The sequence below is a fragment of the Gadus morhua genome, chromosome 13 (genome assembly GCF_902167405.1).
Source record: "Gadus morhua chromosome 13, gadMor3.0, whole genome shotgun sequence".
NCBI classification, from domain to species: Eukaryota; Metazoa; Chordata; class Actinopteri; order Gadiformes; family Gadidae; genus Gadus; species Gadus morhua.
The window spans coordinates 8,976,475-8,991,166 of NC_044060.1; the positions used below are offsets into that span (position 1 = coordinate 8,976,475).

General features: G+C 39.0%; 1 protein-coding gene across 3 annotated transcripts; it reads right to left on the reverse strand.

Annotated features, from left to right (window-relative positions):
* Positions 1-1,397: 1,397 nt before the first annotated feature.
* On the reverse strand, positions 1,398-9,982 carry gnb1b (guanine nucleotide binding protein (G protein), beta polypeptide 1b). Of its 3 annotated transcripts, none has more exons than XM_030375537.1 (11): positions 9,814-9,982; positions 5,989-6,094; positions 5,830-5,868; positions 5,629-5,735; positions 5,313-5,376; positions 4,688-4,850; positions 4,437-4,503; positions 4,149-4,350; positions 3,841-4,057; positions 3,574-3,689; positions 1,398-3,067 (listed from the first exon to the last, which is right to left on the reverse strand). In XM_030375537.1, the coding sequence occupies exons 2-10, from the start codon at positions 6,043-6,045 to the stop codon at positions 3,583-3,585; spliced, it is 1,023 nt and encodes a 340-aa protein (XP_030231397.1). In that variant the 5' UTR covers positions 6,046-6,094; positions 9,814-9,982; the 3' UTR covers positions 1,398-3,067; positions 3,574-3,582. The 3 variants fall into 3 exon arrangements, with proteins under 3 accessions (XP_030231397.1, XP_030231398.1, XP_030231396.1); XM_030375538.1 differs by having other exon boundaries at positions 1,398-3,007; positions 9,518-9,935; XM_030375536.1 differs by having other exon boundaries at positions 9,518-9,934.
* Between the last annotated feature and the right edge of the window lie 4,710 nt (positions 9,983-14,692).

Here is a 14,692-nt window from a genome sequence, read left to right on the forward strand (position 1 = left end):
TACATAAAGTATATTTACCTTAACCCCTTAATATTTTTGATAATACGTGCAATGATATTTATACACGCATGGAGCCTATTTAATACCAACTGTTGTGCATGCCCGGTGGTAGAACCCAACAGATGGAAGATGGTGGAATGACTTCTCAGGAGGCGGAGCTAAGAATTGAATTACTGGCCGTAACTGTGTATCAAACATCAATCTATTTCCACAACAAAGTAACGACATTAAATTATCCATAACGACAGTTACGCCCCTTCAAAGCCACATAGAATAACTGGATATATGTTTTATTAGCAATGCTATGTCCATTATTAAAGGCATTATATGTCACATTTCCGCAATAAAATACCTAAAACCGACTTCACATATGTTATCTATTTTGTTGAGTTGTTTAATAACAATAACTCAATTGTCTCCAATCTCAACCATGTTCGAACCCAATGAAATCCTAACTTTTACTGCGTAGTTGTCCGCTACATCGGTCGCATGAAAAGGCGTCATATGCCCCCATCTTCCGGGGATACGGTAGCCTTGTACGGACGTAATTGATTCATATATTTCATTGGCGATCTAGCTTTATACGATGTACTACTTTAACTGGTTCAGGCCATCCACGATGCAGTGTTTCCCATATGTCCAATATCTTTTTACCATTTACCTCAGTCTCACCAGCCCCTCCGCTGTTACTTCTAAAATCGAATTGTGAAAAACTGAAATGTCTACGGTAAAGTTATATAGTTATAACGTTCAACTCGCGCATAAAGTAATGCATAATTGCTTATTATTGTTATGACAATAATTGGCTATTATAAGAACATGTGGGGCGGAGGGGTAAATACGATGACTGCAGAAAAGCGCTGTAGAGGGTCTTACATTTCCGCTGTTGTAGAAGCAGGGGCGGATTTAGGTGGTTATTTGCTCGTAGAATACTATTTGTTTGAGGGGCCCCCTTCTGATCATGCAGAAAAACGTGATTTAGTGCCATGTGAAAACGATGTTAGGCATTTGACATGGCCTACACGCACACCCTCTGAGCGCACTGGCATACACACTCACACACACACAGACCTTTACCATAGCTTTAAATGGACAGAGACAGGTGATCCGGTCTGTTATGGCCCATCGTTGATTTCAGTCTGTTTAACGGGAGCAACAGGTCAAAAACACCAGCTTTTCACCTGCAATGGTGAAGACAACTCCTATGTTCCAACTATTTGGTTTTGATTGAGACCCATAGCGGCAGAAATTACATACATCATACTTTTAAGGTGACTAGCCTATCTTAAGACTTTATTTAGGCTGTAAAACATATCAGATGCCTTTGCTCAGAACCAGAGTAAATATTGACTCTGATTTGATTCAATTAAGCCACCTTTACATCACTGATTCATCACTGACATCTCAAACAGCTTTTTATTACATGTTCAATAACAGTACAATTTAGTACAGTATCTATCTTGCATCCAGCTCACCGTGGAACACCAACAGACTGAAATAAAATACAAAAGTGAAAAGGTACATAAGGGTGCAGAGCTCTATTTCATTCATGAAAAGGGAATCCATCTCAGTTGAATTGCATCTTCACTTGTGGCCACAGATACATCACATATATTGTACATAGCAGTAAAAAGAAAAATGAACATGTCACAACTTTAACAAAAGTGCTTCTGTTTACAGTGAAATGTTCTTTCCAATGGTTACTGACTTAAGACTGAGGGGGAAAAATGAGTCCAAAGAAAGTTCAATATGGACAGGTGTGTTAGGATGTTTTTGTTCCATTGAGTGTGGACAATTCAAGGAGAGGAAGTACTGGTGAAAAGGTAAAAATTCTCAATGATTGTTTTATTTAAAAAAAAAAAATGGCATCATTAGAACTGGTAGCATAATTTACACTAAGTATGCAATCAATATTAAATCCTTTCTCAATTCTAGTTCACTCTGGTGCATAGCATTACCAGTATTTGTAAATGTTTGTAGAGTTGCGCCAAAATGGCTGCAGTCAAGATAAAACAAAGTCAATTACTCTCCGCTGAGAACGGCAGATCTAGGATCTTTGCACCATTGAAAGCAAGTCTACAGCATGCACATCTAAATTAACTCATGTCAGATAAAATCAGAATGTTTTAACTTAAAAACTTTAGACCACTATTTTCAGACATTGCTTTATACATTTCATTCAGAGTTGCAACTGCAGTCCCGAGCAAAGGAAGTGTATTTATTCAGGCGAGGTGTTTCACTCAAAGTGGATACTATATTAACACAACCTGCCCCCCCCCCCCCCTCACACCCAACCCATCCATAACAAAACCAGCCATGCCCAAACTTGCTACCCCATTTCTTCCCACCCAAAGTCAAAAAGGCATGTATGAGAATTAAGGGGATTAACTGGACTGTTACTTATATCTCCTTTTGTACTGGAATGAGCATTCATCACAACTTATAGCATGTGCTTGGTTAGTTAACATAGTATTAGTTGAGAGGCAAAGCTTTATGTGCAAAAAGCTGTGATGAAACAAAAACAGCTAGTATATAAATACATCATGGACATTTTGGCAGCTGCTTGTGTAAATCTGATCAAGCATTTGCTTCTGCGCGTTTTCCTCTCATCTTTCTTACGTGATTAAACTAGATTAGAAAGATAAGCTTTAATTTCAGACATATCTAAACCACCAAGGAAAATATGACAAAAAGAAAGCCATCAAGAACCAACCATCAGAAAATAATTCTTAAAAACAAAAAAGTTAAATAATTTGTACAATTACACTCCATTTGCTTTCAAGACACCTACATTTGCATGGGATGATAGTGTTGTTTTCTTTCAAGGGAACATAAACGGTCCAAGAAGGAATGCACAAGTTTCTGATTTGATACCACAGGAGATCCTGTTTTTTTTTCTTTTTTAGCTAAGTGATAAACAATTGTGCTCTTCTTTGTGTAGGAAAGGCCTTGGTTTCCCTTAGTTTTCGCGGTGCCCAAGTCAGTTTAAACAGTGTTGAAGAAGATGCTGTGAAATATAACATTCTGTTGTAATGGTCTTCCAGTCAACTTTGGAGTAAAATAACATCTGCAGAAAAAAAGGTTGGGACAGAACATGAAAACTGCTTCTTAATTCTAGAAAGCTATCCGGCCACTTGACAAAGCATATAGTTGCCTGAGCAAATGTACACTTATTGAATCTAATTCCATTTAAATTGATTGATTAGTCATCGTTGAATCATTTGAAGGGGCCGCTGTTATTCAAGTTATATTCAACAATTTACAAGTTGAAGACAAATTTATTTTATGTCCTATAATGATGACATAATCAAGGAGGCTTAAGTGAAAATCCAAAACACGAAAAGATATAAACGTTCTTCAGTTTTCATCAACTATTTACAACCATAAGAAACACTCGTAATTGCCAATTTTCCAATTGAATTGAAAAAAAGAGAATTAGAAACATTGCGTCCCATTCACAATAGATTGGTTTCTGATAAGGCATCTTTTGCTCATTGTTACTGATGGACCTATAAACACATTTAAGGACATTAGAAAGGATTGTGGCTGGTAAAAAAAAGGAAAAAAAAGCACCTTCAGATTTCAATTCCAGATCTTCAGAAAACTGTCCCAGGATCCTGTTGCAACTGCCATGCCATCATCAGTAACTCCCAGGCAGCTCACACGGTTGTCATGTCCAGCCAAGACCCCTTAAGTGAGATAAATGCATTTGAGTTAACATTGAAAAATACTGTGTACTAATTTGACTGGTAGGGAGGGTTTTCGGTGTCTTGTATACAGATCCAAAGCATAGAAACTGGAATAAAACGGAAAGACAAGGACTTTGCTGAAATAACTAACCTGCTCGGTCTGCCTTTAGTGTGTCCCACACATTACAGTTGAAGTCATCATATCCGGCCAGTAGGAGTCGGCCACTCTTGGAGAATGCAACAGAGGTGATGCCACAGATGATATTGTCATGAGAATAGATCATCAGTTCCTGATCAGCACGCAGATCAAAGAGTCTGCAGGTAGCATCATCAGAGCCTGTGGCAAACGCATTGCCATTGGGGAAGAACTGCAAATAACAAAAAGGTTGGATATTTATTAACATCATTAAAATGTGTGAAAAATGAATTAATTAAGCAGTATATTCAAAAATTACTCACACAGATGGCATTAATGTCAGACTCATGGCCTGTAAATGTCTGTCTACACATGCCCTCTCGGACGTCCCATAGCTTAGCAGATGCATCGCATGCACCAGAGACAAATAGTCTGGTGTCAGGAGCCAAAGACAGGCTCATAACGTCGCCTGTATGTCCAGCAAACGTGGTTGTCTGCTGGCCAGTCTCAATGTCCCAAAGAGCACTGTAATAAAAAGGTTCATAGTTGATTCGATGAAAATTATTTTTTAATGCAAACAATGCAAGGAACATTTTGTGCATAAAACGTACCAGGTTGTATCTCCAGAGCTTGTAACAATCTGGTTGTCATCAAGGAAACGGCAGCAGGAAAGGTAACCTGGTTTTTACAAAGTGAGCGTTAGTAAGAGGAGGTGAAGTCCACCTCTTGCTACAAAATATCATTTAATAATACAATATTTGTTATATATATAATATAGATGTATAGCTAATTGGCACGTAACCTTAACCTGGAATTCAATTGCAACCACACACATGCAGAGATACCATTCAGTATGCCATACCTGTGTGCCCAGCCAGCTCACGACTGACACGCACGTTTCCCTCACGAGTTTTCAGGTTGTAAATGGAGCAGATGTTATCTAAACCACCACAGGCTACGTAATTTCCTGATGGGGCGTATGCACAAGTCATGACCCAAGAAGAGCGAAGAGGAATGGCATGAACCTAAAAGAGGAGAGGAGAAGGAAAACATACAAGTACATTTAACCCTGCTTTAGTGGCTAAAAGTTATTGATTTACTAAACCTTATTTGACATTGACACTGGACGAAAAACATGGCAGCCTTGTGTGCATACCAACATATCCATCAAAGTTGAAACTTCTTTATAGCAATTTGATGAAGCAAAATGTCAATCATCAATCGATTAACAATTAGCAACTTTGATCTGATTCAACCACAAACTTTTGACATGGTTCTCATTTACTGTATTATATCCACAGCGACATATTTGCCTTAGAAAGGAAAACTGAGTCAACATCTAGATCATTCAATAAACAGTCAATATTTTACCGCTGCTTTTTTTTTTGTTTTTGTTAAAGACAAAAAAAAACAAATATATCAATCGTGTTCCATTGCTCTATAGATACAGCAAGAATACAATGGGCCATCCCCTTTGCTTGACTTACTTTGTTTGTTGTATAGCTGTCCCAAATTATAAGTTTTCCATCTTGGGAGGCACTGACCAAAAGCCTGCAATAAAGTGAAGGGAAGGAAAATAAAAACCAGCCAAAACTGTTGTTATTCCAAGCCAAGTGATAACCCTTAAAAACCAACCCATACGCATACACTGGTTTTTGAGAAAAGATAAAATGTAAAAATATCAGTTTGGATTTCCAGAATCATCCCTTTTCTTTCAGAGCTTAAATAAAAATAAGGTCATGTTTTGGATTGTCAGAATGCAAAACACAACAGCAGTCTGGGATACATAATGTCTCTGCATACCTGGAATCTGTTCCCCAATGCATGGCATAGATTTTAGCCAGGTGTCCCCTTAGCGTTCTTCTTGTACGCATTTGAATTCGACCAACAGGATCAATATTGGCCGTGATCTAAAGAGAAGATGTATTGAATTGTCTGTGTTAGTCCAGATAGTGTTACGGTCAGAGAGAGGAGACAGGCAAGTTTATCTAATTACTTTGTTACCTGTGATAATGTAGCATCTGCACATGCTTTCCTGGCATCCTGAAAGGAAAACAGAAAGTGCAGTGTTGAGACTTGAGGTGTATCAAGGAACGGATACATTCTCTTCAGTTTCCATGTCTTCCATTTAGCCGTCAGACAGTAAAGCCGAATTCTACTCACTCTGATCTGATTTTTGAGCTGCTCCGCCTCTTGGCGCAACTGGTCCAGTTCACTCATTTTCAGCGTGTATGATTACCTTACTCCAGCTGCTGGAACACTTGGTGACCTGTGAAGGGAATACAGACCGAAATTACTTTTTTAAATAAGGAAGGGAAATGTTAAACATAGAACAGAGTCCGGTGTGTAAGAGCTTTAATCAAACCTGTGCCTTTAATCACATTTCTAGGCTAACCTATATTCCAATTAATGACAGCTTCTTAAGAGTCTGCATTAGTTGCCTCCTGATGAAACCGAAATAGCCTCACACCTTGTCGTTGACATAATCCCAGCACACTATTTAGCCAGACAAATCCTAGGCTTACGCTTGACTCACCAGCAATCAGAACACCATTAATTATCCTGTTGCCTTCAATCCTTGTGGTACACAATCTATCCCAGAGGTGAAATCGTTGAACAATCACCATTTATACTTGGGTCCCAAAACTGAACTAAACAAGAGTCTCAAACGGTTAGGTTGATTGGGTTACTTATCGATATATCATCAGAATTAGAAGTCAATTCTAAGAGATGGACAATCTATAGAACCTTACACCACCTTGTGTCACCTCAAAAACATGCTTTGCAATACGAATAACCTATTGCCAATATCAGATTATGAATTATAAAGTGTATTGTGCGCCACTGAAATTACGTAACGTGTAGCACTGAAATCAGTATAACTGGAGATGTTCAAGAAAATCCTGATGTGGCCTTTTCTTTCCGCCTTTTAGAATATTCTCTTATAACAGACAAATACTTGCAGTTAAGACAGATTCTGCCTCATCACTTCTCCTTTTCCAAGCGCCTGATCAGTGTCAGCTGACTGCTGCCCAATGAACAATGGGTTGTGGCAAACATCCCTAGAGATGTGGCTTAATGAAAGCTCCAAGCTCTCCTAATGGTAGTTGGTGCCTCTTTTTCCCCAAAGACTGAGTGGTTCCTACGCACCGTCTAATTGGTGAATGTATTCCTGTGTAAATAGAAATGGATGTGGTTTGTTTTTTCTGGTGGACCTGGTTATTATGTACAGGCTGATTCTATTATACACATAGTGTCCCATTTCAACGTATACAATGCCAAGAGCCTACAATCATGATGGACATGACTGATCAGACACCTAACCTTAAACAACAATATAGGCCTACGAGAGGTTTCACTAGAGTCCGTGGGCTACAGCAAGATAAACTTGTCCCGATAAAGCCATGTTTCACAGGTCTAAAGCTGGATGATGGAAAATACTATAACCAGTACTATCACAGCACAAGTACATAATCCTAAAAGCTACATGCTTAATCCCATCTCTGTACTACCGACATGACAGCAGATGGGAAAGCCAGTCAGAAATATGATTTACCTCCTAAGGTCTTCATAGAAAGTGTGAGGATTAAATATATACATTTGAAACATGCTCAATGTAACTGCCTGGATTAACAGCCCACATATTTTTATTTTGCTTGTCCGAATCTCTAATTTCTAAATAGTTAAAAATAGAACACCATTTGGGTATTTGCATAATGAAGACAAGTGAGTTGACTAGATCTGCGATCATATTAGCATCTGCCACTACATTAATACAAATGTTTAACATAATTGTAACAGTTTTGTATGCAAGGCTACGATGAACATTATATACGTTTGCTTTGTATTTGCGGTGCACGGACAGTAACACGTCGTTCTCGCAGTGTACACAGCACTATTTGCATGTAGCGTTGACACTTTGCATAGTTTTTGAATGCATGCTATAATACCGTAGGGCGGCAGTCACTTTCCGTTTGCTATTCAAGTAGGCTTGAAAGGTTTGCCAAAGAAAAAGTATAGCACCCATTGTGACCCTTGGTTTAGTGGATAAAGTTATACAGATACATACATTTAACAGTAGCATAGAATGTTTCGAAATGAACGGAGCCCAACACAACTCATCTGAATTGCAGTGTAGGGAAACGGAGAAGATGCAGCTGAACGCCATCTTGCAACCGCTGCCAGCTAGTTAGCCCGCTAAACGCTTGCCAGAGAAGTAGGCCGGTAGGCAGGAGGGTTGATAAGAGTGGTAGGCCCTTAGGCTGGATGGTTTATAAGAGTAGTAGACAGGAGGGGTATATAATTAGTAGGCCTTTAGGCAGAGGGGTTTAAGCGAACAGTGTACTAGGCAGGAGGGATACAAGAGTAGTAACTGTTGGGCCTGAGATTTACACGCCATTTAACGGCACACAAACAACTGAACATTAGACCTGTGATTTTAGAATGCCGTGTCATCAATCAAAGTATCACGGAAAAGTGACACCCCTTCTGCTCTGTGGAGCCATAAAATGGGGTTGACCGACTGTGTGTTGTTCAGCAGGGCGATGGGATCACAGATACACCGAGAGTCTCCGACGCTCTTCCGCAATTCAGTGTTGATCGTTGGGTGGCTAGCTTCGGAGCTAACGCGAGGAGTGAACTCATTACTCGAGAGCTGTTTGCGTAGTCCAAGTCTAAATCCACTTAAGTGAAACCAATCTCGTTTGGGCAAACTGTATGCGTTTGATTTGATTTAAGACGCGTACCTTCTCCCGTAAGGTCAGGGAGACGGCGGAGGGTCTTAACTTGGAAAAGATTGCAAGGTCGGCTAGTGTGGCCCGTTTCCCCTCGCTGATTTCAGGGGGAATTATGTCACCCCCAAGTCAATATACGCCCTATAATAACCATAACGTCAATCCACCGATAAATAAGTACAATGTTTCCTACGTATGCGTGTTACAGATCACTGCTGCAAGAGGCGTTGCACTCAAACGGCCCTGTAAGTACATATGGGTGACGACAACACCTTGTGAAAGAAAGCAGGGTGTCAAACAACATGTTCACAACTTCCGTTGTGAAACAATCGTATTAAATAGACGGCAAAATCAAGATGATTTATGATATGGAGCCACTGAGTGACTAAGAACCACTTAATTCTCGAGGGATATTGTGTCGGCCAAGGGGCTGTGCCCCCCCCCCCACACAGCCATTTTTTTTTACCCATTAAAATGATATTGAAATAAATAAATGTTTCGCATATACTGTAGTTGAATTCAATAATGTAATCGATTATTCTTTGGCAAATAAGCCAGCATAGCAGCCCATTCGTCCTAGGATTGGCTTGATAGCGCTAACGGGTGGAAGTCATGTAGGCCGAAGAGCTCATCAGTGGCCCCTCATTCAACACCAAGCTCCACTCCACATTATACTTTTTTTTTTAACTAAAAACACAAGCGAGGCTTAATAATTAGTGGTTTTATAGAAATCTCTTTATCCATTGCAAATCCTCCTGGACGTGATCCCTTTCAGTGGCTCCATATAACGATGTTGTCCCTGCCTGCGCGATAAGCCGCTAACCCCAACAGATCGACTCGCTAGGAGGCTAGCTCGCCTTACCCCACCCCCGAGCGGTTCTATTCGGCTCCAACTAAACGTCTACATGTCATGCCATTGCTGGCCAATTTTGAATATCAAAGGTGAATTCGTTTCTTACCTTTTTTAATTTTTCGTTTGTTTTTATGTTTTTGGCATGGACTGAAAAAGAAAACGGTGTATCCCTCTAATCCACGCATCAACGAGCACCGAGGAGCTAGCTTAGAAACTAGCCAGCCAGCTAGTTTTCACAGGAGCCTTCCCGAACCTGGGCTACGGGCTGGCGAGCTGCACAACCCCACTCAGCCAACCGGGAGGGGAGGGGAAGATCACACCCACTAGCCCTGCACTCAAAATAACCCTATGTGCTCGTGAGCACAACAGAAGAGCAAACGACAAAGTTGAGAAAATCTGTACCGTTTGTACACATTTAACAAGTAGCCGCAACTTCACTTCTTCCAGTCGGACCGAAAATGTGTGCCTTTCTGTTGCTGCACCGTTGTCGTCCGGCCATCAAACCAAGGGATGGGCGCGGTAACCCTGCAATCATGTGTGGGAAACCCCACGCTGCACCAGCCATGTAAAGAGAACGCTGATGGGCTATCGGATAAATAAGATGTAGGCCTACTTTCATTTTATTATAGATATGTTGCAATATTGGGTATTTTTATAGTCACTGTGGGATTATTAAATCTTAACTCCAGTATGACATACATTAGAGGATGCAGCCACAGATTGGTTTTCATATAAGGTCCCAAGTACTTTAGAAAGCCACTTTGTTGGTGCCATTGAAATATTCTATCTTATTTCAGATAGCTCATTTATATTTATTTCATTTTTAGGTTAGTCGTTGCTGGTACTTATTCAGCGAATCCAAGCTGTTACAAAATCAGTGGGCATCCTTCAAGCTAACATGTATACGAATTATAATGAAAGATAAACATTATGTTGCTCCTGTCCAAGAAAGCCGTTGTTAAAGAACCACTGTATGTAATGAACCTAATGCTCAAGACTGCGCATAAGAAATGGCTTAAAAATATAAGATTAATATTACAGTTTTGAAGATGAGTTTAAAACGTAGTTTATTCATTTAAATACATTGTGTATGTGCAGAAAATGCATATACCGTTATAATAATGATGTTATATTACTATTAATGTGAAAAAATGTATTAATTTTTTATTACTTTTTATTTTTTTTAAATGTATTAATTAATGTTTTACTATTAATGTGAAAAAATGTGGTCGATAGTGTTTATATATGGTCGATAGGGTTTACATGTGGTCGATAGGGTTTAAATGTGGTCCATAGTGTTTAAATGTGGTCCATAGTGTTTAAATGTGGGCGATAGTGTTTAAATGTGGTCGATAGGGTTTACGTGTGGTCCATAGTGTTTAAATGTGGGTGATAGTGTTTAAATGTGGGCGATAGTGTTTACATGTGGTCGATAGGGTTTACATGTGGTCCATAGTGTTTAAATGTGGTCGATAGTGTTTACATGTGGTCGATATTGTTTAAATGTGATCGATAGTGTTAAATGTTCTTTTCCCTCACTCTCCACCTCATCCCTAACTCTCCACCTCAAGCTGGTGTGTAGTGAGCGTTCTGGCACCGATTGGCTGCCGTGCATCACCCAAGTGGGTGCTACATATTGGTGGTGGTTAGTGAGGTCCCCCCTTCACTTTAGGCGTCTTTGAGTGTTATTAATTAATATTATTCTTCATGTTTAACCTCTGTTTTCCTTTTATTCCTAGTCTGTTTTACATAGTTTTGAATGATGACTATATGCTCTGTAAGGTGACCTTGGGTGTCTTGAAAGGCGCCTCTAAATTAAATGTATTATTATTATTATTATTATTATTATTATTCAATATTATTGTTCATATTTTATTTTTAGTGTAAGTATTAGAATTAGGCTATCATGGTAGGCCTATATCGATTTCCTTTAGAGGGAGCTAGAGTTTTAACGCAGTTCTAGCATTCATGAAAAATTAAAAAAAGCTGAATAGTTAGGTTTGCTTTACGTCGTGAAACTTTCCCTCAATTTGCAAAAAATCATGATACCTAAGTGGTAACAAAAACAGGTTAGCCATACTTGATGTATAACGTGCAAACGAGAATTTTGCTCCTCAGGCATTATTGTAAAAACAATTTTACCTTGGAAATATTACAACGATATATAGGCTTATATCTAACCAAGTTGAAGTGGTAATGTGTTTCGAAACGAACGAAACTAAATAGTCCTCTTGGTTTGCTATGAAAATCCGTTTTGAGTAATAACAAATGATCTAGGGTTAGGGTATTTGATCAAATTACTTGTAAGCCATCTGAAGTTGACGAGCGATTAATAATCATAAATCAAAGTAGTGAAAATTAACTGAAGGAATACAGCAAATAATGTATCGGGCGAATGACGATTTTTTTTTTCCCTTCATATTACAGTGCTATAGACTAGGCTACTCTTAACGTGAGGTTATAGGCATGTTGGATAGGGAATATCGTTGTCAAACTTTCTTCGATTCATTAACAATGAATTAACCTCCTCAATGCTCGGTTGGAAGTAAATCTAGATAGATAAACGCCTGCAGGCTTGGTTTTCTGTGTTAATCCCTTCTGTCCCCAGGTAATCAACAATAGCTGGGGACTACACACCTGCTGCTGTCCTACAAGGGCTAATTAGCTACTAACAAAGGTGGAGCGTATGACGCTATATCTCACAAATTCATCTCATGGCCATGGGTAATATCTTTGTTGCCCTCTAGTCCTTTTCTGCTACTGCTTTAAACAATGGGTTATCATTTGAAACTGTTTTTTTTTTAATTAACAACACTTGATTAAGTTAGGCATACCTTTCAATATGCTATTCTTCATATTTAACATCATTCCCTGCAGATTCCTAATTGGTGAGCAACAAGCTTATCCTTTGAATACCCCAAACGGCCATGGTTTAGGCTTCACTAAACTCCAGGGATACCCAACAGAAGTGTATCCTTAATGGCCTGGCTAGGGTTTACTCTCATGTTAGAATTACTGCTGCAACCACAGTCTTGTGCTCAACTGTTAGCAAGTCAAAATATGGTAAGTCACTCCTTGGCTTGAACTAGACACCACTAACTATAATATTCACCTCAAATAATGGTGCTTCAAGATATCATGCAGATAAATTCCTTCTTATTTAAATATGATCAATTGAAATAACAATGTGAATCATTTTCTCGCACTGCTTTATTTATGAATGCAATGATCCATAGGCTAGTACACTAACAGAGGAGCGTGATTGTGGAATACAAAGGTGTGTTTGGGATGTTTGACGAGGAGGGAAACTGAGAGGTAAGACTATTCAATTGTGGCACCCATTGCACTCCTGACCATCCCTGGAAGAAGGGATCCTATGCGTTTCCGCTCAAGATTTCTTCCTTGCTCATTTCAAGGGAGTTTTTTCTTGCCAATGTGGGGGCTTGGGTAAAGGGGGGTGCCGTGAATATTTGGCCTGCTAAGCCCTTTGAGACTGTAATGGTGATTAAGGGCTATACAAATAAAATTGAATTGAATTGAGACTGATGAGTTTAATTGGAGTCAACCTAACCAAGAGAGAGCTAGGCCAAAGACATTGACTAAAAAAGTAAATATACTACACTTGAGAAAAACAAAGGTCTACCAAGTTAAAGCCTCAGCAGTGACCAATATATTCGATATTACAGGTCTAAGCTGATAAAGATGGAGATTGAACCGACTATGAGTATACGTTGCTAATAAATCATTACATTTTTAGTTGCCAAGAAAAGAGAATTGGTTTATTTGTGGGAAAAAGGATTTGTTTTTTATTTGGAATAACACATCCTTCTCATTTGTGGTGAGGTCAATTTTTTGTTGTTGTTCTCGTGTTGTGTATAATATTTATGTTTTTATGTTTTAATTGTAAACAATTATGAATGGAGCAATTCATATCAATTTAAAGTGACTTTAAGATTTAGTAATATGCATGTACAAATGAATATGGAGTAGGCCCTACATGCTGAAAGCCACAAATTGCAACAATGCATTCAATTTATGATTGGCGGGCAGGAGTCAAATTCTGTGTTTAGTTCATTTGTAGTAACCCCAGGGGGCGTGCTTGCTATTTATAGAGGAGTTTTAATGGACAACAAAGATCGGTGCTGTTGCTTGGGCAGAGCTAACTAGGCTACATGTCCAGCGACTTCAGCTGCGAAAATACCTCTGTGCATGTATAACAAAGCAAACAAAAAAAAGAGGGGAACAACAGACCAGAACTAGTGTTGATTGATATAAGAGATGGAGATAAGTGAAGAAATGTCACAGTTGAGTTTTGACAACACTGTAGCTGTTGGCATTGGCTGCTGTTCAATGGAGTGAGTGCGGTGGCAACCTCAGCAAGTGGGAGGGGCCACATTAAGATGATAGCAACCGACAGAGGCGCAAATCTAAAATTGTCACTTAAGGTCATTGTTCTCATTATGTCAAATTCTTCAAGTTATTATTAAGTGATCAAAGGGGCTTGGTTATATACAGATTATTTTAACTTGCAGTTTCCATGTCACGTTTTATCTGAAACTACTTTAATATTTTAATCAAAGGCATAATATTATTATAGGCCTACTATTCAAACTTTAATTATATTAACACTGTATTAGGTAAAAAAAAAATGCAATACATCTATTCAATGCAATACATCTATTAAAAAATGTATTTTTCTGTTGCATGTATTCTTTCAGATTTTTTTGCCGTGATGACTGGAGATTCCTTTTTTGCCATGATGAGTGGAGATTCCTTAAAAATGTGTCGACCTTAGAAACTGAAAAAAACTAACATCAAATTGTCTTATGAATAGTTGGGTTGTAATAACATCTGACTAGATCAACCAGCTATTATCTGTAACCAGCTATCTGTAATAGGTATTTTTCCTTAAATTTTCTTATTTGTATGTTTCCAATAATTAACATTTTTGCCAGCACATTCACTGTTTAACAGTTGGACAAATATAGACCAAGGAATGTTTATTAAATAAAGGACTATCACTTGAGAAGTAATGTCCTGAAAGACAGCTTGAACGACATCACAGGGTTAACTTTAACAGCCCTGCCACCCGGATGCAGTTACGCACAAAGCATCTGGTGTGCAGAGCCATTAAATCCCATTTCATCCCTGCAAAGCCTGACAGACAGCTGAGGAAGCCAACTGTATCCATCCTCTAGAAAGCATTGGACCAATGGGGCGCCACTAGGGGCGTGAGCTGGAAGCGCTCATCTGTGTTTTGCAGCATCCATGGAGCTGTCAT